We start from the raw sequence: 25,316 nt of genomic DNA, 5'->3' as shown, positions 1-25,316 counted from the left end.
GCCATCATTTTCTTTATGGAACTGTTAGAGGATTTTGCATCTGTTATAGAGAATACGTTTGATATTTACTGTAAATAGCTATTTGACCATTGCAGGGTTTTATTTTTAAATAAAAAATATGATAGAGGAGACATGACTACATTTTACATTTTAATTGTAACATTATACATGTTTTAACATAAGCATACTGTGCAAATTTGTCCCTAATATTATTTTTTATATAATTCTGTATTGTAGTGTATTTCTAAATTGGGTGTGTTAGCAAATTCTCTGAAACCATAGATATCTAAGCCAGAAACTATATGCCATGCAAGAAAAAAAGATAAATAAAAATGCTTTAATAACGTTTTAACTACATTTTTCTTTTATCTACACATTTCTGGAACAAATTGATGAATGAATAGTTCCAGTGCTCAAAAAGTAGGCATACAAGATGTTTTATAGACTTCCTGCGATGCTGCGCAAACCAATCGGCGTATGACACCAAAGTACCGCGAAAGCAATTCAAAAGCTGTGGCTTCGGCTCACTCTCGCGGTACTTTGATGTCATATCCAGATTTTTCTGCGCAGTGCTGCATATAAACACGCCCACAATCTGCCGTATCGTTCTGTAAAAGAACAATCTGCGCTCTTATTGGTCTAACGATCCATCAATCAAAGCATTCTGATTCACGACTGCCTGAATGATAACGGAGCGCGCGTGCTCTGCTCGTTCAGGTAGACGCTTCAAACAAACCAGGAAGTGTTTACGCGAACATGACAAACACCAAATACAGGGTTTAAACATGGCAAACGAGGTCCGATATTGTGAGAGGTGCTCGTACGTCTTTCTCAAGTTCTTTTTAATCGTATATGCAACGCTTTTCTGGGTAAGTCTGATATATTGTTTAATTCCTTCCTACTGCATGATATATATTCGCTGAGATACTGTAGTGTCCTGGCGTCAGCAAATGTGCGCGCATAGTGTTATAATTTTTGGATAGATAAAGGGGAAAGGAAATGGTTGAATATTGAAAGTTTGCTAACCTTAATATTTGTTGCTTTTTTTTGTTATGCGTAACGTTATGTGTAGTATTGCTTTGAACTACCACCCATTAACCTGTTCTAATCGTCTTTACCACACCCTCCACTTTACTGCAGTGCATTGTGGTGCTTTTATGTTTACAGTTTCCATGTGCTTAAATAAACCTCATTTATGTACAATTTAATTCCATATGACAACACATAAAATATAATTCACTGTATATGTGATGTATCACTGGGTGATACAAAATTGCATTACCTTGTTGCTTTCATATTGCAATATAATCAGATGACCAAAATACTTCTGTGACAGAATAGGATGTGATCTCTGACCCCTGTTCAGTATGTATTGTAATTATACACCTATCAGTCATTTAATTTAAATTTCACATATAACTTATTTCTCATCGAACAGCCTATTGTTTTAGTTTCCATACCTTTTAGATGGGATTAGCAAGATATCTTTATGTTGAGATTTTTTCCCACCTCATTAGTACAACAAAGCTGTTTTATGCTGTGCCATATGCTTATGCTGTATACATTTATTCAGTCACATTTGTTTACAACCTAATATTACAATACTTTTTAAGGGAAAAGTGCAATTAATTCTTTTTGTCCGGTTTCCAAAGCTTAAATTTATTTGATTTTATATCTAACTATTCAGGGTTTACATTTACATATGTACAAAGTTCTGTAATATTTAAAGTTTATGTTTTATATAGCAAATTTATGCTATAAACATTCTTTATATATTTGATTTAGAAAATGTTTTTGATAGTTGTGTTGAACAGACGCTTAAAACTCAATAACACGCTCTTTAAAAGACATGTAAGTGTTTGCAGGAGAGATTTGAAATGTATGGGCCACACTATTTTGCTTCTCTCCTTTTTTCTGCCAGAAGCAGGTCTGTACATGTTGAACCTGTCAAATTGACAGCATAAACAATGGGACCCACACGACCCTATTTCACTCCATTGTGCCACCAACCAAAGCACCTGATGGCCCATTGGCCCCAGCTTTACAGTGCTGGATGACCCAGCGTACATTTTGTTCTGCTCTCGTATAAGTTTTACTACACGTGACAGACCAAAGGCTGCGTTGGTGAATTATGATGTATGGATGGCCTAGGGCCCTATTTTAACGATCTAAGCGCATTGTCTAAAGCGCACAGCGCAACGTCTAAATGGGCGTGTCCGAATCCACTTTTGCTAATTTAACGACGGGAAAAATGTTTTTTGCGCCGAGCGCATGGTCGAAAAGGGTAGGTCCTATTGTAATGGGAGTATTTTGGGCGTAACGTGCAGTAAACCAATGAGAGTCACAGCTCTCATCCCCTTTAAAAGCAAGTTGCGCTGGCGCTATGTCTAATCCCTATTTAGATGACGGACTTTGTAAACTGAAAAACTAAGCGGAGGTAGAAGATCCCCAATTTAAGATTAATGTTAAATAATTGTGTTGTTTTTCACTTGTATTGAAATTGTTAATTTTTTTATTAAAACCTTTAAAACCCGTTTTCTTTTAGTCATGGAAGTAAAAAAGCAGGCTTTTAATTGCTTTAAATGTATGGCTATCCAATATCATCAAAAAATAATTGACAAGTATGTAAGAAAAGGTTTGTACTTTAACAATACTTTATTTGTAACAAACAGGAGATAAAGAATTTACAAACGGCTCTCCGCACGTTTCAGCACTTTGGACAGCGTTTTTTTAGCAAAGAGTTTTTGCTAAAAAATGTTTCTCATCTGACCAAATCCACAGGTACAGAGTCATCATATACAATAAATCCGCGAGGTAGCATTTAAAAACATTTAAAAACAGATGCATTTGTTTAAAGCAAAGCATTTATTTTCTTACCAGGCTACAGGTGAAGCAGCTCTTTGTGCCGTTTAACGTCTCGTAATTAGTCCTCATTTATGTCCAAGAGACTCAATAATAATCTTTTACATTCAATCCTTTAATCTTCCATATTTAAAAGCATTTTTGTGCTGCTGCGCATTCATGTACTTTGTGATAAGCAAACCCGCGTTGTCCTCCCGTTTATAGGCGCATATTACTAATGCGCTCTTTAAATAACATAAAACATATTGCGCCATTGACTTTAGACTTTAGACCAGGTTTTTGTTGGTCAATGTTTATATTGAAATATTTAAACAACGCGGCGCTAAACGTGAAAATTAGGGTGGAAACTAGCGAAAGACACTTGCGTTGCGCATTGCGCTGCATTGCGCCGGGTGTAAGATAGAGCCCCTAGAGTTGCTATTCTGTTTACGAAGGCGAGGGTTTATATCTGATCTTAACATATCATTTGATTAATGTGCACTATAAGGTGGATTAGTAAAAAGCAATCTTAAGTATGCCAACTCGATTGACTTATAATAGATGAAACAGCAAACCGATTGGCTAAATGGTTTTGGATACATAAAATCTTTTTTTTTGCTATTATGTGACATGGTTTCAACTTGGATATTTTTGAAGCAGCAAGTTGATTTCTATCAAGATGATTTGTGTTTTCATTTTTGAAGTATTAAAAATGTTTGTTGAAGCAATGTGGTTTTCCATAAACTAACATTAAAATAAACATATAGGTATTATAAAGACAGAAGCACCAGGATAAAACAAGATCTCATCCACAGAGATGCATCACTTGTAACAGGGTGTTGGTGCACTTATGTTTATAGTCTTCATAGTCAACCAAAAAAGGTCATAACTGGTCCACACTCCAGTCTGAAGAGGATTTATATCTTAACTTGACACATTTCTGGTTTTGAATCTCTTCCAATATCTCAGGAGGAATTAGTTATTGACAGTTTGTAGATGTGCTATTCGTGACATTTTTGTTTAATTTCTTTGTGTGCCATTTAACGTCCAAATATTTTGGTTTTGGACTTTGATGTAACACATATTGATCTCTTATCATATTGGAGAATAAAGGCTATTTTAGAACATATTCGTAAATTAAGTTTTGTGTAGTAAGGAATAGAAAATTCAGAGAAGAGATCAGTACAAAAATAAATGCATTGTCAAAACAAATTGGTTGCAAACCCCCATGCGCACAGGCACCACACGCATACGTGCACATGCAAGTGAGTTAACAGGCATAGAGGGGTTTTACTGCAATTATCAGTGCTCCATTATGCTGCTTATTATTTGATTATACCATTAGGTTGTGTCATAAAAGCTGTGTTCTCTGGCATGCTAAAGTCCATTTAGTGCATTTACTACAGTTATGTACAACTTCACTGACATCTGTTTCTCTCAAATCTAGATTTCACATCCTTTATTCTGAGAATACATTAACTCACATGGTCAAATTGTACAGTTCTCCTTTGTTTTGTTTACCTAAAAATTAGCTTGCAGAATAATATATAATATGAAGAAATACAGAAATTAATGTATGTTAGACTAAAATGTTTGTTTCAGGTTCATTGAAGTCCTTTTTCAGAATCATGAATGTAACATGTTTTATTAACTTTTAACCTGTTATCATACTCTAGCTTATGGTTAGACTCATGTGCTTACTCATTTCCTCAATTGTGTCTGATGATATTTTATCACCATGCTCTGTCTGTTTCAGTTGATAGGTGGGTTTATTCTGGCCATCGGCATTTATGCAGAAGTGGAAAGGCAACGCTACAAAACCCTAGATGGAGTGTTTCTCGCTCCTGCTATTATTCTTATTGTCCTGGGTGTGTTCATGTTCATCGTCTCCTTTATTGGTGTCCTGGCATCACTCAGAGACAATTTGTGCCTTCTCAGAGTGGTAAGTGTTTGCCATCAGACTCTTGAATATAAAAGTGTCTCATATGTTTAACCTAGTGGTCACCAGTTTTTTTATAAGTGACAAAGCCTGCTTAGTTTTTCAAACGTATTTTCAAAGCTACAACCAAATGAAAAGAATATGCAGCTGTTTAAACAAGACCTGTTCTTGAATTTTATTAATTTAAGTTTTGTTGTTGGTATACATGTACTATACTTATTTGATGAATGGACATGAGCTGTTTTTTTTAATACAATTTTTTTATTTTATGTACTTTCAAATTTTCGCATTACATATAGATGTTTTGATTTTTAAATGTAATCTTTCCTTGTAAAGTGGAAGTTATCACACAATGTAAAAACCATATTGATCTAACCTCTGAACATCTTTTACGATCTTATCAAAACTGATCTTTTCACACTATAAACTCGAACAGTACAATGTAGGGATGCACCGATAGGATTTTTTTGGGCCGATACCGATTTAAACAGACAACTTCTGGCCGATACCGATATCAAACACTTGTATACAATACTATACAGTTGGTCTATTAGCTACTTTATTTCTGCATCAAATTATTTTTACTGAACATGGATTGGATCTAATTAACATTCAACTGACCAACATAATATAAGAGAGGCACAAATTAAGCTAAAACAAATATAATAAGACAACATGACAACCTTCAAAGGTGGTTTTTGATATTCAGCATTTCTTTTATTAACAACATTAACTCATTTTTTACATATAATGGATTTCTTTAATAAACATAAATAATGCCAGTGCTATTGCTTTAAACAGAGTATAAATACTTCTTTTCCCCCACTAAAGTGCAGTCTTTTTCTATTATTGTCCAAGACATTAGAGCCAGCTCAACAAAGGTTTTCTGTCGGTGCTTAAAGGAATAGTCTACTCATTTTCAATATTAAAATATGTTATTACCTTAACTAAGAATTGTTGATACATCCCTCTATCATCTGTGTGCGTGCACGTAAGCGCTGGAGCGCGCTGCGACGCTTCGATAGCATTTAGCTTAGCCCCATTCATTCAATGGTACCATTTAGAGATAAAGTTAGAAGTGACCAAACACATCAACGTTTTTCATACTCAAGACGAGTAGCCATACGAGCAAGCTTGGCGGCACAAAACAAAACGCAGCGCCCCTCCAAGCGGATTCAAAAGAGGAACCATATTTTATGGCGTAATAGCACTTTTGGGAGTACTTCGACTCGCCTGAAAAGTCCGCTCCTCTTCTCCCTCTCATAATGGGAGAGGGAGGGTGTTACTGCGCCGAGTCGAAGTACTCCCAAAAGTGCTATCACGCCACAAAATACAGTTCCTCTTTTAAATCCGCTTAGAAAAGCGCTACGTATATTTTGTACCACCAAACTTGCTCGTATAACTGCTCGTCTTAAATAGGAAAAACGTTGATGTGTTTGGTCACTTCCAACTTTATCTCTAAATGGTACCATTGAATGAATGGGGCTAAGCTAAATGCTATCGAAGCGTCGCAGCGCGCTCCAGCGCTTACGTGCACGCACACAGATGATAGAGGGATGTATCAACAATTCTTAGTTAAGGTAATAACAAATTTTAATATTGAAAATGAGTAGACTATTCCTTTAAGTATAGTGCACACTAGAACATCAAATCATTTTAATTGAACAACAGACATGCAACTATTAATAAACAATCGGTATCGCCCTTTCTCGTGCTTTTACGATATTCCGATGGTTTCAAATTCATCAAAAATCGGCCGATAAATATCGGCGGCCGATACATCGGTGCATCACTAGTACAATGTACTTCTTTAAAATGAGTGAAAATAAGTTTATTCAACTTTTAATTTCAATGAACTTCCCTCAAACTCGAAAATTTCAACTTGGAAATAGAGTCATTTCAATACAACAGCCTTATTTTAACAAACACTGCAAATATTTACAAACTTTTGGTGGTTGTGATTAGGTGTATGGCATTCATTCTGCCATTAAAGCTAAATTCTGTTACTGCAAACTTACCTCAGTTTAACATTAAAACAACACAATTGGTTGAGGTGGATTTCCAGTACCCAGCGTGCTTTGCATGAACTTGCGTTACGAAATCTCTTTTTTTAAAATTAAGTGATATTTCATGTATTTTTAGTAAAGAGAAAGACTCAGTAGTGTTAAACATTGATTTATCTTGGAGATTTAGAAAAGTGTTTTCAAAAGTTTTGAGTACTCTAAACTTGTCAGGTTTTACAGACAGAAATATTGTACTAGATCACATCAATTCAGAAAGAAGGTGTACATTAGTCAAAGTCATTTATCAGTTTAGATTCACATAGGTTACATAGTAATGTACTCTAGGGCAGAAATTGAGGTGAAATGTAGAAGTAATTTTTAAAATGAGTTTTGCTGTGATGTGCATTTTTGTTTCACTTGAATCTACTCTTACTTTTGCATTGCAGTTTCTGTACACTCTGGCTATTTGTCTGGTTTTGGAACTTGTCGGTGGGATTGTTGCTCTGCTATTTAAGAACAAGGTACATTTTGCCATCATTGTTTTCACTGTATTTTCTTCTTGCTTTTTGCATATATTTGCATGCAGGTTTAAAAAGTCAGCTTTAATTAGTATGGTACAAACTGGAAAATGTATATGTTTTAACATTTTTATGTACCTACTATCCTCGCTGTATGTCATACCTTAACAATGACGGACAGCGCAATAGCATGTTAAAATTTTATATTAGTAGTAATTTATCAAAAATACAATAAATCAGTAAAACAAGATTAAAATGTGTAGCTACAAAATGTGGCAGTATATATTAATAAGTTTTAATTGATATAAGTCTTGTATCCTTTTATAGCCTGGTTCTACCAGACTCTCATTTCATTTGTATAAAGAGTCTGGCCTCTCTCCATTGAGAAACGTTTACTTCCTTGTAGGCGGGTTCTTTGTTAAAGTTCAACACAATTGGATCTGCCCAGAGTCACTCAGGATCTGCCATAGGCAAGTGCTAATGTGTGGTCGTGACGTATGTCATGCTCCGAAACTGGCCGGAAACAACAAGTCCGAATGATCGGATCAACAAAACTTAGCAATAATTTTCTTGCTTCAGCTTTAACTTCTGTATATTTGGCAGTTTTGCAACAACGGACCGAATAGCTTTTCTCACGTCTTTCTCCGCTGCCATTATTGAACTACAACTCAAACTGACGCACATCAATGTCATCGTTCTCGGCCACTTCCTCTGTTTGCTGATTGGTCCTACAAAAATTAGATTTTTCGAAACGCTAGAATAGACAGAAATCCCAGACGTAGTACTGAAGGAAAATGAAATTGAGCGGAAGTGCGTAGGAGGGCGCAGATAGGCTAATCCTTTTATTGTGTTCAGTGCTAATGTATAGAAGAGTTGTGAGGTAATGATATTACCAGAATTCACTCGGCACATATTATAGGTTCATCAAATACTGTTACTTAAAATCCACTTAATCTCGGCCTCAGGCCATTCAGAAATACCGGTTTGTTGGTACACTCACTTAAGGTAAATAAAATTGTAACACTTTACTAAAGGGTTGAATTTGTTAACATTAGTAAATGTCTTCGCTAACATGAACTAACAATAATCTTTGTTAATGTTAGTTAATGCTACATGTATATCATGTTCATAAAGCATTAACTTATGTTAACAGTTACAACTTTTAATTGTAATAATATATTAGTAAATGCTGAAAATAACATAAACTAAGTTTAATAAATGCTTTGGTAGTATTTTACCTTGTTAGTTTATGTTAGCTAATGCTTTTAAGTAGAAAATAATTGACGACGGGCCGTTGAATTATTAGAAAAATAATGCACACCCGAGGTGGTAATGCACCGCACCGCAATAATTCAACGGCCCAAAGTCAATTATTCCACTTATACTACGGTTACCACACCTCAGGACATCGATCACATGATATATTTAAAGGGATTCGTCTGAAAGAGAGAGAGAGAGAGAGGGCGAGCGACAGAGAGAGATTGTGTGAACGAGGCTACCTTTTGCGTCTCTAAACAGTGCTGTTATTGCCTCTGAAAATCGTCTGTCATGTTGTTTTTGTTAGTCCGTTATTACAGTTAACTATGCGAAGTGATATGGAACTGTAATACGGTCAAGAGAGCTGCCTGGAACTACGTTCGCTGTGCGTTTCCCAGAAAATAATATTATATATCAGCCAATCAAATTAACTTATGTTAACAAATACAATCTTATTGTAAAGTGTACAAGAGTAAAGTATAAGAAAACATGTCATATGCATTTAGAGGGTTTTGCATCTCAGTTCTTTAATTATATTGTATAATTATACCAGACCAGTCCTTAAATATGAACTTTTTTGGACAAAGTTTATACAAAAACTACCATGTGATGCAAGAAATCATACAAAAAAAATTTGCTTCAATAACAATATGGGACCTTTCTTGTAACCCTACTTTCCTGTGGTTGTAGACAGAGGAGCTTGTCAATAAAAATATCCGTAAAGGCATGGTGAATTACTACGATGACCTTGATTTCAAGAACATAATGGACTTTGTTCAAGAAACGGTAAGAGATTTTTGTTTGTAGGAATAGTGATTTTGCTTTAAAGGTATCTTTTTGATATAGTTTTAAAAGCAGGTAATTTATTACGGTATTCATCGATAATGAGACAATTTGTTTACAGTAATACCTTTACATTCTCCTTGCATGAAAGTTTAAATGAAAGGCCCAGTGACTGGTCGTTCATGCCTTAAACTCTTAAGTTCATTTGACCATTTGCTTTACACACTGTTCATGTACTTACTTTTAGTATGTAAGAGAAAAATAAGACCGTTATTGAATAAGCCTTTCTACCACCTACTGAATTAAAGTGATTCTTAAAATGTCCAGTCACGAATGAAGTAGACTGTTGGATATGTAATTATAAAGATGTTAAGGACCCAGCAGATAAATCCACAAAAACCACCTACACTGCACACAGCCAATGCCAGAGGTATTCAGGCATTCAGGTCAAGTGGCTTTAAGGTGCATTCATGTGAATCTGAATATGCCACTGACTGAAGACCTCCATGCATCTGTATGCACCAGTGCACCTGTATAATCACTGTTATTACAGTGAGTCCTCTCAGCTGTGTTTAATTATTCCAAATATACTTTTTATTTAACAAGCTTGACTCACTAAAACTCAAATGCTAGTCAGTTTTAAACAAATAATTTCTCGCTGTGATGAGCAAACCGAAAAGACTTAGCACATAATATCTGCCCCATTGTTAAGATAAAGCGGACTAGTTTCTATTTGAATCACATTTAATATAACATTTTCTGTTTTTCAAACTTTTGTCAAACAGTATAAGCTCAACTAGTTATTTGTCAATGTTATTTATCATTCTGCAGGATAAAGTGGTTTACTCCAAAAGGATCGTTCTCATTTACTTTTGAAAGACACCCCATGCTGTAGTTATTTACGTTTGTTATTTGTAATAGTATGCAATTATGCTAATTTTTTGATAACTGATAATTGACCTACATCAATGAATATGTGTTTCTTTTGACAATCGACCAGTCACTTAAGTAATTGCTTCAAATGATATTCGCTGCCATTTAAATGAGCTGAAGGTCTGGAATATGAATTTGCCATTCAGTGAGAAAAGACTGTAGTCTAATATTTATTCATGAAGTTCCTTTTGAAAGCTGTCGGCGCAATAAATGAATAGAAGACAGCTCAGATTATTCATTTCACTGCGTATATTCACTGCCCTGTCTATATAGATATTTAACAGAAGAAAATTTGTAGATTTAATAAAAATGTTTTTCTTTTATGTAATGTGCAAACATAGATCTCACAGCACAGACAACCAGATTCACTAAAATGTTAGCCTGCTGCTATTTCTATTGCTATTAAATAAAGTTGTTATACTGCTTTGATTCTTGTTTTTCCAGTTCAAATGTTGTGGGGGAAATGATTACAAAGACTGGGAGGTTAACATGTATCATAACTGCACTGCTCCTGGACCTTTAGCCTGTGGAGTTCCTTATACCTGCTGTTTGAACAAGGTCTGTAAATATCTTTCATTCTCTATTGCAATGTGAACATGGTTTGTCAAAGCACATATACACATTAGATCAGGTAATGAGACTTTTCATCTAGTTGAAGGAATCATGTAATAACTTGCCTTATTTTCTTATTTTAAATTGAGCCAATTTACTGTAAACATAATAAAAAACACTGCATAGTCCGCAAAAGCATGTTTTCTTCATTTCTATCTCAAGGATCTGATTGCATGTGTTGATTCTTTATAACTTTATGCTATAGCTTGGTTTCACAGACAAGGCTTAGCTAAAACCAAGACTAGGCTTTAGTTAAATTAAGATGTTTTAGCATATAAAAATAAGCATGGAAAAATGACGTTACTGGTGTGTATCTCTATTAATGGCACTGGCTTATTGTAAGATCCGTCAGTGCAAGTTATTTTCAGCTCATACATGTGTCTTAGGGGACGTGCACATCAAAGCTTTTACGCTGGCTGTCGGCATATGTTTTCAATTGTTTCAAATGGAAGTGCAGTGTTTTTATGAAAAAAAAACAGCAGCTGGTGTTTTTTTCCAAAAAGTTGCCAGCCAGTGCCAGCGTTTTTCATGATTTTCACAAAAGTTTAATGCCTTCCAGAAAATGTTCTTCTTCAAATATATAAACATACAATATACCATATGAAAGAACAGACCCTCTGCTTTCAAACAAAAAAAACCGTTTCATCCTACCTTTAGTAGTTCTTTTGTAATCAGCTTTTGAATATGGGTAGGTTTCTGCAAAAACGCCACATTTTGAGCAAAAAGCAGAGATAATTCCATTTTTGTGACGGACTTTTCATAGAGATCCCATTCAGAGCGATCTTTAAAACAGACACCGACATGCAGCAGCTTGCCATAGGGCAATACTTCCGGTTTTAAAAAGTTGCGGAAGGGCGCCACCTGGTGGATAATAGCGGTATCAATGGTATCAAATGCGGTATCAAGCGGTATCAATGGTATCAAAAATTTCGTCAATGGCGGGGAAGCGTTTTCTCTTAATTGACGAGATATCTCGTCAATGGCGGGGAAAGAGTTAACAATCTAAGCACATTGTCTAAAACGCATGGCGCACGGTCTAAACGGGCATGTCCGATTCCACTTTTGCTAAGTTAACGACAGGAAAAATGGTTTGTGCGCCAAAGCGCAGGGTCGAAAAGGGTTGTTCCTATTCTCCTAATGAGTGATGTGTGTGTTTTGTGCGTAACGTACAATTAACCAATGAGAGTCTTAGCTCTCATCCCATTTAAAAGCCAGTTGCACTGGCGCTATGTCTAATCCCTATTTAGAAAGTGGAATTTGTAAACTGAAAAACTAAGTGGAGGAAGAAGACCACCAGTTTAAGATTGATGTTAAAAAATTGCGTTGTTTTTTTATTTGTATTGAATTTGGTATTTTTTGTATTAAAACCTTTAAAAGTTGTTTTCTTTCAGTCATGGAAGTAAAATTAACAGGCTTTTAATTGCTGTAAATGTATGGATAGCCTACATCAGGGTTCCCCAAATCTTACCCTGGAGGGCCGGAGCACTACAGAGTTTAGGTCCAACCCTATTAATAAAACTTACCCACCTGTGATCATGAAGACCTTCATTTGCTTGCTCAGATGTGTTTGATCAGGGTTGGAGCTAAACTCTGCAGTGCTCCGGCCCTCCAGGGTAAGATTTGGGGAACCCTGGCCTACATGATCAGTGTAATCTCAAAAAATAATTTACAAATATGCAAGAAAAGGTTTGTACTCTAAAAATACTTTATTTGTAACAAACAAGAGATAAAAAATTTACGAACGTGTGGCAAGCCGAAACGTTTCAGCACTCGGACAGCACAGTGAGTATTTTGAAAAACTTAAAAAAGGTTTTCATCTCATCATATCCACAGATATAAAGTCATCATATACAATAAATCCATGTGGTAGCATTTAAAAAAAACAACATTTAATAATAGATGCAATATTTCCATTTGTTTAAAGAAAAACAATCAATTACTTACAGGTGAAGCAGCTCTTTACACCTTCTAACCTCTCTAATCGGTCCTCATTTATGTCCCAGAGACTCAATAATAATCTTTTACATTTGAATGCTTTAATTTTTCATATTTAAAAGCTTTTTTGGGCTGCTGCGCATCCATGTGGGTGATAAGCAAACTCGCCGTGTCGCCCCGTTTATAGGCGCATATTACTAACGTGCTCTTTAAATAACAAAAAGAATATTTCGCCATTGACTTTAGACCAGGTTTTAGTTGGTCAATGGTGTAGTCTATTTTAGTTGCCTCAAAATAGCAACGCGCCAACAATGTGCATGAACACACCTTGTTTTCAGACCAAAACGCCATGGGCGCAAAATTGGGTGCAAATGCATTTGCTATTTAAACAACGTGGCGCTAAACGTAAAAATGCTAATTGCGACGGGTTGAAACTAGCAAAAGACACTTGCGTCGCACATTGCGCTGGGTGTATGATAGGGCATTTAGTCTAGGACCAGCCTTAAACCCTGTCTGTAAAACCAGGGGAATATCATGTTGGGAACTTTGACAAAGCTACTGCTGTCGACTGCACTAGTTGTTTTTTTGTTTGTTTGTTTTTTGAGAAAAGTAAATGGGTTAATCTTAAAATCAATTGGACCGTTTTAGCACATGCCGCTTTATTTATTATGTGCTTTTTATTTTTAATCATTCCAGACCATCTGTTCACTTAAGGGATGTGTGTTATTTAGAACTGAATGCCTTTTAAAGACCTGGTAAGGTCAGTTCTGCCAGATTTATTAAATCAATAAGCAGGTTCATTAAAGAAATGGCACAATTTGTGACACCCAGTGAATTAGGAAGAACTATTATAAAGCATCTAATAGTATTTTGTAATATTTCTGGGCATTGAGATATTGCATGAAAAGGATGCTGGCTGATTTAGTTTGTTGATGCCTTTTTTTCTAGCCCAATTATTTGAGCCTATTGTCTATTGTCTAGTCACAGCTGTGTCTGTGCAGTTTACCTGTGGACATGCATTACGTCTTTATTATCAGGCAAAGAAACTGCTTTTTGTATGTTTACATTTGCACATTATGGCTAAAATTGTCAAAAAGGATATAACATTTAATGATAATGAAAGCATTTTTAATCTCATTCCATCAAAGATATGTTTTTTTTTGTTTAAAAGAGAGGGACAACATGGTTTTCTTCTTCTGAATCAGATAAGAAACCACGTAGCCACTTAGATATTAATAAATATTATACCTAAGAATATTTGTACCGTTCCTCAAACAGAACTGTGATTATTTTAATTTATTATAAAACTTCAAAGTTCAGCAACACTGTCACCCACCAGAAAAACCAGAATTTTAGGAGTAATGGTTGATGGCCATCCTCAGTAACCACCAGGGCGTTGAACCAGATTTTTTCCCAATTGGTTAGTGCCGAACAGAAACAGTATTTTAACGTTTCCGGTTTTCTGTTTAACCCTAAAATTGACGTTCCTGAACCGGTTAGAACAAAAAAAAAATCCCAAACCGGTTAATAATGTTCCATGTCAGCTGTGGGACATACAAATAAGTAGGCTGATCATTAGGACATTAAACTTAAGGAAAATTATGTAGACTAATAATTTAAGTCTCTATCTTGTACTCAAACATTAAAAAAGGCTACATTATGTAAGCGGCATGAATTAAGACAAGGAAAATTTCTGCCATGTCGTTTATTGGCAAACAACTTAAACAAATGTTTTTATTAGAAAAGAGGTATTTCGAGATCATTTTGTTTGTATGTGTCCTGTCAAGAACAGAAAGATTGTTCACTTGCTTTTTAAAATGCGTCTCTCCGTGTATGCACTTTTGAGTGCACTTAAACACTGGCACACACACAGATGGAGGATGAATTTCAAACGGCGCTTCAGGAAGAAGATGCAGCATAAACAGTCGCTCCACATAAAGTGTAAATTACGTTGTTTTTTAGTGCTTTATTCGCCTAATGTATTTTAATGGACCACAATATGAGACACAGTAGCGCAACTCTACCTCAAGTTTATAAATCAAGAGTTCTGATCTTTGAAGGGCATAGGGATAATCACGTTGCTCATTTTAACGCCTTTTTGTCATTAAATTGTTTATAATCAATTCAGTGTTAACATTTGCAAGCCTTTGAAACACGTGCAAATGATCAACTTTCACCCTATTTAATTTGCGTATTAATCCGCGAATCGTATGCGAGCCGAACTGTGGGTCATGATCTGTACGGATCACGGATCAACTGCGATCCGTTACACCACTAATTAGTATTAAAAAAAAAAAAACATCATGAGATACTTGGTGGATATTTACCTCTTATGATTGAGCATTAGAGACTTTGGCTTGAGTAGGCTATTTCCTGGTGGCAAGCTTCTCATTTCTCCGATGAGTCAACTACGACCGGAAGTGAACTTCACTGAGTCATATTTCACATAAATCTTGTCAAAGAACGAAAAAAATAACTGTATTTGTAATTGGTTTAAATAAACAATTCTGTTCCGGAACTTTTTTTTTTAAGTTTCTGGTTTCGTTTCTGTTCCTTGTTTAAAAGTTTCTGATTTTTGTTTTCGTTCCGCGAATCGGTTCAAACCCTTGGTACCCACACATCCTACTGCAATGCTCTGCTGTCCAGACACAGATCATGAAGTCACAAATTGTCCAAAATCTGGCTGCACTTTTTAATCAATAGAAGAGGACACATCTCACACTTCTCTTAATCTTACTCTTATATGGCTATCTGTTGCTGACCACAAATTCAATGCTTTGACTGGCCTACTTGAACAGCAGACTCCTCCTAATCAATGTCCTCTCCAGTTCACTGAGCAATTGGTGTCTGTCAAGAAAAAAAATATTTCACAAGATTGCTTCATTTCTCTGTGATAGAATGAGCCTTATACCTCATGCTGACCTGTTGAGATCAGAAGAAATAACTAAAAAAATCTAACCATAAAAACATTCACTTTTTCACCCACTTTCCAGTTTGTCTTCTGGTGTGTTTTCTTGTTTTATTTGATTTTAAAAGCGTGTTTTTTGGTCCTGTGATGTATGTTGCATCATTTGTTCTGTATGGTCATCAAGCATATCACTTTTTGGAAGAGAGTCGGGGAGAAATCAATTAATATGGACATATCTAGTAGTTCTATATAGATGTATCTGTTTATATGAATATATCTAGTTCATTATTTTTAGTACTGCATTAATTTCTTAAAGGGATATTTCTCCCAAAAATGAAAGCTTACTTTACTCACCATCATGTCATTAAACCCCCAATGTCTTTTTTTTCTTCAGAACCCAAATGCAACATTCTCTGTCTGAACTTTTGTTTAGGTGGTTTTTGAAAAATGTACTTTTTAAATAAAATTTGGCTAATTTTCAGTAAACAATGACAACGTTTTCATTTTTAGGTGAACAATCCCTTTAAGACTAGAACTAGGTTAAAATGACACATCTAAATGTAATGTAAGGAAAACACCACGTTTTTTCAATATTTTACTATGTTCTTACCTCAACTTCGATGAATGAATACATCCCTATCTTTTTTCAATGTTTGCACTTTTAATACAGTGCCTCGTGAAGGTGTTAGCATTTAGCCTAGCCCCATTCATTCCTATGGCTCCAAACAGGGATGAATTTAGAAGCCACCGAACACTTCCCAGTTTTCCCTATTTAAAGACTGTTACGTGAGTAGTTACACGAGTAAGTATGGTGGCACAAAATAAAACTTTTGTTTGGAGCCGTAGGAATGAATGGGGCTAGGCTAAATGCTAACACATTCAAGAAGCGCTGTACAAAGATTCAAAGTGCACGCATTGAAAAAAGACAGGTATGTATTAATTCATCTAAGTTGAGGTAAGAACATGGTAAAATATTGAAAAACGGTGGTGTTTTTATTTAAAAGAATAATTTGATATTCTTGATCCAATAGACCTTTTGCGAGTCGACGTCACAGTTACGTCATGCGCGCATGTGGTGGCAGAAAAACAGTGGAAATGAATGAGACATGAGTGAAACGATCAATATAACTCACTAGAAAATGTCTTGTTGTGCTGTTAAGTGTCAGAATAGGAATGCCAAAATACATGACCATTTTTATAGTATACCGTCATCGAAGACACCATTTGAAGATAAACATAGGTGTTTACGGTTGCAATAAGCCCTCAACCGGACAAACTGGAGTGATGAAATCATCTGAAAATCTTTTAATAATTTGAATAGAAAATAATTAGAGAAGATATCCGGTGTTCTGTCGAAGTCTGATCCCTCTATGTGTCTCTTATAGCGTTTTTATCACTTTACGTTTATAATTTATTTAGAAAGATTAAAGATTTGAATGAGTTCATATAATCAATATTACTATTTAGTAAAGTTTTCATTTTTTTTTCGTTTTCTATTACTTCTTTTTACCTTATATCTTAGCCTATGTCTTCTTCCTGTTTGTTCTAAATTATGCTGTTTACTTATAAATATATAAACATAGCACACACACACACATGATGTAAAGTGTTAATAATATATAAACAGGCCTATACAAATTAATTTGTATGTAAACATAATAGTTTTAGAACAAATACGTAGGCTAAAAATATAAGGAAGAAATTGAAAACAGGAAATGATGAAATATTTAATAATGACATTATACAGAATACATGATAGTATTGCTCTTATAAGTACTTCAGCGATTCATACTGTAAAAATAATTGATTTACCAATAAAGAACAATACATATACATTACATACATGCACACATATCAGTAGCCAAGCCATTTAAACTTTTAATTTATTTAAGAAATAAACGTAACTTGGTGAAAACATTTTAAGAAACATTACACTAAAGGTAAACATAGGGGAACAAGCCTTCTACAGAACACCGGATCCATAAAAATCACAGTTTAATGCTAAAACACTTCACACCCCATTGTGGAGCTGTCACTTCCTGCCATCAGTTGGGCTCCGCCCACAAAAAACTTCATCTCTGTTTGCAAACACGCAAAAGGTCTAGATCCACAGTTAATGCAATCTTTCTTAGGCAAATAGATTATAGGATTATCAAGATGTTTGAGTGTTTTACTACCTTTATGAAGATATTAAGACTTTTTTCTTTTTATTCTGTATTACAGCCTTCTGAAGTTGTTAATACGATGTGTGGATACAACGTCCTAATGAAAGAGGTAAAGTCCCTATTTCTGATTATAGTCAGCTCAGCTCACACACAGATTTGTGAGGGTTGCAAAAGCCACTAAGCGCCACCTCCGTCAAAAAGGTGATAATGATATTAAACGAACGCTCTCGGCCTGTATTATATCTTCATCAAATACTTTTGCTTCAAATCCACTTAATCCCATTATCAGGCCATTCAGGAATCCATTAAGAGTCTGCAAAAAAATGCTTATTTACAAGAAAACATGTCAGACGCACTTAGACGCATCCTAGTTTTGAATCTGAGCTCTTCATTTGCTCTAATGAAAGAAAAAGACAAATTTCCTATGCGGATTCACAGGTCCAGGGTATTTTTTGAGGGATCAAAGGTCTTATGAGTAATTGAGTCATCTGGGTAGAGCAATGAGAAACACCTCAGAATTTTAATGGGCTGTAAGAATAAGCACTGCTTATTAAGCAGCATGGATTGAATAACGATGTGCCTTATAATAAAACAGCATCCAGTTAGCATCCAGCCATGCAATTACAGCCAGTTATTTAGCCAAATGAAATAAAATAGAAAGATGACTCGTGCATGCATATAACCTCTGCTTCTATGCTCTAATCTTTGTCTGCAGCGGCTAGATAATACAGAGATCATTCACATACGTGGTTGCACCAGAGCCGTCTTTATTTGGTTATTGGACAACTACAAAAGTATGGCTGGACTTCTTCTTGGTATCTTACTGCCTCAGGTAGGACTCAAAGGGATATATTCCCTTTATACAGTAAATCAAGGTAAACATCCTGCCAAAACGTCATTTTGTTTTGCTGGATGAGGTTGTTTTTCTGAAGCTGTTGTTTGAATGCTATGTCATGTAATGCTGTCGTTTTAAATGGTTACATATAAAAGCAACTATTAGATTTTTTATTAACTTAATATATTTTATTTGATGTATTTTTATTATTTATTTCACGGCCTACCTGAGCATTGTTTCTGACAATGTCCATCCCTTTATGACCACCATGTACACATCCTCTGATGGCTACTTCCAGAAGGATAATGCACCATATCACAAAGCTCAAATAATTTCAAATTGAACATGACAATGAGTTCACTGTACTAAAATGGCCCCCACAGTCACCAGATCTCAACCCAAAAGAGCATCTTTGGGATGTGGTGGAACGGGAGCTTCGTGGTTTTGTGCCCTGGATGCGCATCCCACAAATTTCCATCAACTGCAAGATGCTATCCTATCAATATGGGCCAACATTTTTAAAGAATGCTGTCAGCACCTTGTTGAATCAATGCTACGTAGAATTAAGGCAGTTCTGAAGGCGAAAGGGGGTCAAACACGGTATTAGTATGGTGTTCCTAATAATCCTTTAGGTGAGTGTATAATAATAAAGTCACTGCTTATTCATGTTTATCAGTTATTACAGATATTTCAACACAACACATCTTCAGAAGCTCTACTTGCACGCATTCCATCCCACAGTCATTGTCAGCCTGTAATCATGCTAGAATAACCTTTTCGAACTTTACGATGCCAAGGACCCCCGACCCCAGTTTGAAAACCACTAATCTAGTCAATGCATCTGAGATTTAAATGGACTATCGGTATTAAACATTAAACCCCAATAATAATGAGAAGACACTAAGACATATTAGCCGTTGTGTAAAGATTTAATACAACAGCGCTCTTTCTCATGAGATATTTATCTATTATACAGCAGTTTTAACAATAAATTTATATAAAGTAACTTACCGTATTTTGCAGACAATAAGTCGCTTAGGAGTACAAGTTGCATTAGTCAAAAATTCGTTTTGAAGATGAAAATACATATATAAGTCGCACTGGACTATACGGCGCGTTTATTAAGAAAATTATTTTACAAAATCCAAGCCGAAGATCAGACATGTAATTTGGAAAGGCAAGTTATTCAACTCAACAATAGCACCGAACAGCAGGCTGAATAGGCTAAATTAACACGACAAGCCAAATCAAGTTCAAAAAGGTCTCGAAGTCATTCCACATCACTGAATCCGTTAAATTACATAAATACAGGAGCAGCATAGAGCGGACAGAGGCGGTCTTAACATAGAGGCATAGGTAGGCGGCCGCTTGGGGGCCCCCTACCAGCGGTCATATTGGGGGGGCCCCAACCAACCTAATAAATAAATAAATAAATAAAACCCTTATCATAAACAATTAATTGTTAATTGTATTAGTATTCTTAAGACATACATTGTAACTTTGAAATAGTAGTTAAAATGTCCAGTTCATGTTTATCTGTCACTACACGCATACACCCTCTTCTTTCACAATGAAATGGACTAGTCCGTAACGGGGAAACGCACATACAGTTACTTATTTTCAATATAAAAAGTGATTATAGACTGGATTTTTTTTTATCTTTTATCACAGTCTTGGGCATGTGAAAGATTACTAACAACATTGGCTTTGATGCATTGCTAGTTTTTGTGCAGCATCAGATTTAAAAAAATTTCTCCCTCATTTACTGTTAGTGGCTGTTTTCCCCCATTGACTTTTTTCTCTTTTTTGGTTTGTGTAGTGCTACACTTTGTGTTTTCTCGGCTTTCCATCTTCATTTTGGAGTACATTTGTTTTCGTTCTCTTTTATAGATCGGATAGGGGGGCCCCATACATACCTTCGCCTTGGGCCCCCAATTTGCTAAGTCCGCCACTGAGAGCGGACTCTCACGAAAATCTTTTGACGTGTAAATCGCACCTGCACTTAAGTTCCAAGACCCACTAAACTATGAAAAAAGTGTGACTTATTGTCCAGAAAATACAGTACATTTAGACACAATATGGTCTGTTATTTTGTCTGTTTGTGCTCCACTAACGAAAATGTACATTTAGGAACTTTTTATTCACTGGTTATTCATTTCATCATTATCTGTCCTTATGCCAAAGTTTAGCCTAATGAAGTTGCCCTCTTTCTAAAACATCATCTCATTAAAGGTTTTTTCACACTGATGAAGAGGTGGGCAGCCAGAAAAAGCTGTTCAAATGTACTCTCTCTCTCTCTCAAAAAAGTGTAGTGAATAGGAAAAAAGTAGTTTTGAACAAATTAGCAGTCTGTAAATCCATCTCACATCAAACGGGCACTAATGTGCAGCTGTTGCTGTGTATCCCTCTGCTTTGACCTGTTGCACTAAAAAAAAACAGTCACATAGAACAGAGTCACAGATGCGGATAATCATATTCATACAAACTTTGAAACCATTAGAGAGTCATTTCAGTAATGCAACAAGTTCGACAAGCCCAACACAGACAGACACAAAAGAAAATGTTCTCTTTTAGAAATGATGGGAATAGAAATCGCAGTACGTTTGTATTAGGTCAGACTGTCCCTATCTGTAGGCCGTTTCATAGGAAATGATGCCAGGAGTTTGATCTGTGATGTGAACAGGTGTTGATTAGAAAAATGCGGATATAGAAGTTCATGTTTCGGCCATACACCAATATTCACATCAGACTAACACAAATGTAATTTTGGATTATTAAAGATGCTATCTAGAAGTAACTCTCTGTGCTGTCATATCAGACTGTTTGTTGTGATGACAAAACCGAGTCAAAGTTCCTTTAGAGAAATCGCGCCACTAGGCCGGCATGTTTGCAATGCCTCTGGACTGTTATTTCAGTCATACAAGACTAAAGTATTATCTACTTGAAAGAAAGATATCTCTAGAATCATGCTAAAATCACAATGCTGCATAATGAGTTAAAGGGATGGTATCATGTAAAGTGTGGACAGCTGTTCTGTTTAAAATGATAGTTTAAAAGGTTTGTGGATCTAGAGAGCCTATAATGGTTGAAAGAGGGCACACAGGGAGAGCTAGACTTTGATATGTGTCTTATTGCTGATATTATTGAATTGTAGCTTGTTTGTAATGGGTCATTGTTCTGCCTTGTTGGGGTCAGGGAATCGGATTATGGAGCCAATAGAAAGTTGAACAAGATGTTCAGTATAGCGTTCAAAAAGTTAGATGTGTCCTACACGGTTCAACTAATTTAAAAACGCAAGAAACCCAGACATAAAAGGAAGCATGCAAGCAAATTTGCAGACAAAATCAAATATTTTTTCAAATCCTTTATTAAATTATTTAATATTTTATAACGTTGATTGAGGTGTACTTATTATATTTCGAAAGGGGTTTTTTGCCAAAAAAACATACAAATTTAATTAAAGGTATTGTGGAGGATTTTCTTTTTCTGGGTGGATCATCAAGACTATTGGTCCTCCTAGTTGTCAATCAAGAGTGTTGCGCAATTGCATTTTTTTGTGGAAAAGGCGGTTCTTTTCTAAAATTCGAAACTTTATGATAATTTATGACTATTTTCCAGCCTGTTTTTAAAATTATATAAAAATTAATCTATTAACATCACTAATCCAGCCATTTCATTTTATTTATTCAGAGAACGATGACAAATTATTTATATGTCAAAAGATCAAAGTTATTTTGATTCCAAATGTCATTTATTAAAAAATAACATAGTCTCATTCATTTCAGTTTTTTGGTGTGCTCGTAACCTTGCTGTACATCACTCGTGTGGAAGATGCCATTGAAGAATATGGAAACTACATGGATGGTCTTCTAGATGGATCAATGGGGGCCAAGCGCCAGAGCAAGCTGGCAAAATGCTGCAAGTGCATGCCTCTGATTGATTAAGTGCTGTTACTTTTATAATTTTAGAAACACTGGCACAAGCAAGTCATTAGTACTTTAAACATTTACACTCATAGTTTATTGTTTATAAGTGACACTGTAAAAATGGACGGTACAGTAAAGTGAATTCAAAATGCACTGACGTTAGAACGGACTACTTTTATTCTCTCAGGAATATTCTGCTACAGTATATCAGGCCTTACCTACACTGAAGATGCCATATATTGACTCGGTTTTGTAACTACGTGTTGAATCTCAAAGTATCTTTTGCAAAGATTAGCATTACTTGAGAGAACGATGAGCTGTATATTTTAAAGTACATTCATCACAAAATGAGTGCTGTTTTCTTTTATTTATAATACATTGTGTCTAATAACTGAATAAAGTCTGATTAAAGTTAATGCTTATAAGGTAAAAGTTTTTTTTAATTTACGTTTTCTACAATAATGGTAAACATTATTACCTCATTGTCTACTACTACTCATGGGGTATTAAATATTGACAGGGTTTGCTCCTCTTAGTTTTAATGAAGATATTTTTCATTTTACATTTTATTTTGAATGTTTATGGCATAGTTTACAGAATGACATAATATAATGTTAGCATTTTATTTATGCCTATTTTCAATATTAACATTTGTCTGACAGAGCTGGATGTATGTGTCTCTGTATCTCTGTGTGTCTTGAATAACTTTTCTATTGTTGACAAATGATGATGGCATTGTATGTTGCTTTATTTTCTATTGTCTTAAGGCTGGTGTTTTTTATCTATAAATGTGGGTGTCAGGAAAGTAATCTGATTACTACTACTAAAGTTTTTATGCAACATGCACTGAATATTGCATTACCCATGTACGCATGCAGTGAGAGATAATTATAATTTTAATGTTATGATGATTTTGAAAGTGTGGTGGTGCTAATATTTCTATTTGGTTTTGGGTTTTTTCTCAGGTCTTTATAATTTCTGTTGGTTTGAACTCTCTGTTAAAGACTGAATCTCCTGCTAAATAAATGATTTTTTCCAGAGTTATTTGTGCTTTTTTAGTGGGTTTTCTTATCTGTTCTGTCATGTTGCCTTGGCTTTGCATGGGGCTGAATATTGTGAATATTTTCTTAATGTTTTTACTCGTACATGGGTACATTTCACAATTTCCCGTATAATCAAAACCTCTGAAATTGTGTGTTAGGGCTTCAAATGGTCTATTCCGAATAGTGCTGGCTGTGATTTTGGTTAGTACAACATTTATTATGGATCTTTATTTTGAAATTAAAGAGCAACTATTGTCCGATTTACATTTGAACATTTCCTTTGGTGTTTAAGTGTGTATTAGTACATGTTAATATGCAAAAGGTACAAACCCCAAAGTAAACGATTGCGCGAGTTAACGTCTCCAACGTAAATCTCTTTTCTTGGACTACAACAAACACACAGATTGTAGGCAACAATTTTTGGGATTGGTGATGTAGACAAGAGCGACATTATCATAATTCCTCTCGCTTTGGACACAGAGCCTGTAAGTTAACTCCTGTTAGCAACCGAATCTTTCAAACATGGTAAGAAGTATCACATTTCCGGCTGACATCAGAGGTATTCAGGCCAATCACAACATACAGATTAGCTGGCCAATCAGAGACACAGAACTTTCAAATCTGTGTGTTTCAGGCAGAGAGTGAAATCTGGAGCTACAAAAATGTACGGTATGTGGAAAATAATGTTTTTTTAACCATAACACATTGTATTATATCAAATACACAAAATTAAGTTGTTTTTAGCAATGAAATTGGTGCTCTTCAAAACCATTAAAGCTGCAAAAATATTTCAATAAATGTCATACTGTAATTCAACTTAATTTCATACACTGTAAAAAAAATTACGTAGAAATTTGCAGCTGGGTTGCCGGTAGTTTGCCGTGGATTTGGATGTATGTTGTTTGCTGGCAAGATTTTGTTCAAGGTTGAATGGACATTGAACATTTACAGGTCTTTGTCTTTACAGAATAAAACTAGAGAAACAGCATCAATGCTTTGCATGAGGCTGTTATTGTATAGTTTAATTCTGTAAAGATAAAGACTTGTTTATATTTAAAATGTATTTAACTTTGAACAAACTCTTGCCAGTAAATAACATAAATTTAAATCTACTTTAATTTACCGGCAACCCAGCTGCAATACCATTGTAATTTTTTACGGATTTTTTTTACAGTGTAGATCATTTTATTTTATTTTTACAAATGACTTCAAAAATGAAATGTGTACCTTATATGTATATATTTTAACATTTTTAAAATGTTTCTTACTATCAAAGATGCAAAACTCTATAAATATTTAACTTTTTCTTCTTTCTTTTAACCCTTTAATCTCATAATCTCCAAATATATATATTCTTCACATTATTGCAGTACCCACTTTATACCTGAGAGGTCTGGACCCACCTCTGAGTTTGTATTCACACATTGTCATGTTATTATGTCCATGTAGTATAATGTTTTTTTCTCTTTTGTGTGCTGCATTGATTTTTTTAATCATTGTGACCTCATCTCACCTCTTGTGTCTGTGTCTGCTAAGTTGGAATGCTTATAAGTGTTGGTCAATCCTGCCTTCAACATCACATATTAAACACAGCTCCCTATATATTGACAAAGATCTC

The 25,316-nt window shown here is 35.1% G+C and overlaps 1 protein-coding gene across 1 annotated transcript; it reads left to right on the top strand.

The window, feature by feature from the left end:
• The first annotated feature begins 666 nt into the window (after nt 1–666).
• Nucleotides 667–23,711, top strand: tspan15 (tetraspanin 15). The gene is made up of 8 exons (XM_055171229.2): nt 667–869; nt 4,598–4,783; nt 7,230–7,304; nt 9,249–9,344; nt 10,719–10,832; nt 17,953–18,003; nt 18,610–18,726; nt 22,515–23,711. Exons 1-8 carry the CDS (start codon nt 684–686, stop codon nt 22,671–22,673), a joined length of 984 nt encoding a protein of 327 aa, XP_055027204.2. The 5' UTR covers nt 667–683; the 3' UTR covers nt 22,674–23,711.
• The last annotated feature ends 1,605 nt before the right edge of the window (nt 23,712–25,316 follow it).

The sequence above is a fragment of the Misgurnus anguillicaudatus genome, chromosome 11, assembly GCF_027580225.2.
Source record: "Misgurnus anguillicaudatus chromosome 11, ASM2758022v2, whole genome shotgun sequence".
In the NCBI taxonomy this organism is placed as follows: Eukaryota; Metazoa; Chordata; class Actinopteri; order Cypriniformes; family Cobitidae; genus Misgurnus; species Misgurnus anguillicaudatus.
The sequence above is the reverse complement of the archived record's forward strand: the minus strand, read 5'-3'. Positions and strand labels throughout refer to the sequence as shown.

Coding starts and splice junctions, on each gene's coding strand:
- tspan15 (XM_055171229.2), top strand. CDS start 684: ATGATAACGGAGCGCGCGTGCTCTGCTCGTTCAGGTAGACGCTTCAAA. Junction 870..4,597: donor TATATGCAACGCTTTTCTGG/GTAAGTCTGATA, acceptor TGTCTGTTTCAG/TTGATAGGTGGGTTTATTCT. Junction 7,305..9,248: donor CTCTGCTATTTAAGAACAAG/GTACATTTTGCC, acceptor CTGTGGTTGTAG/ACAGAGGAGCTTGTCAATAA.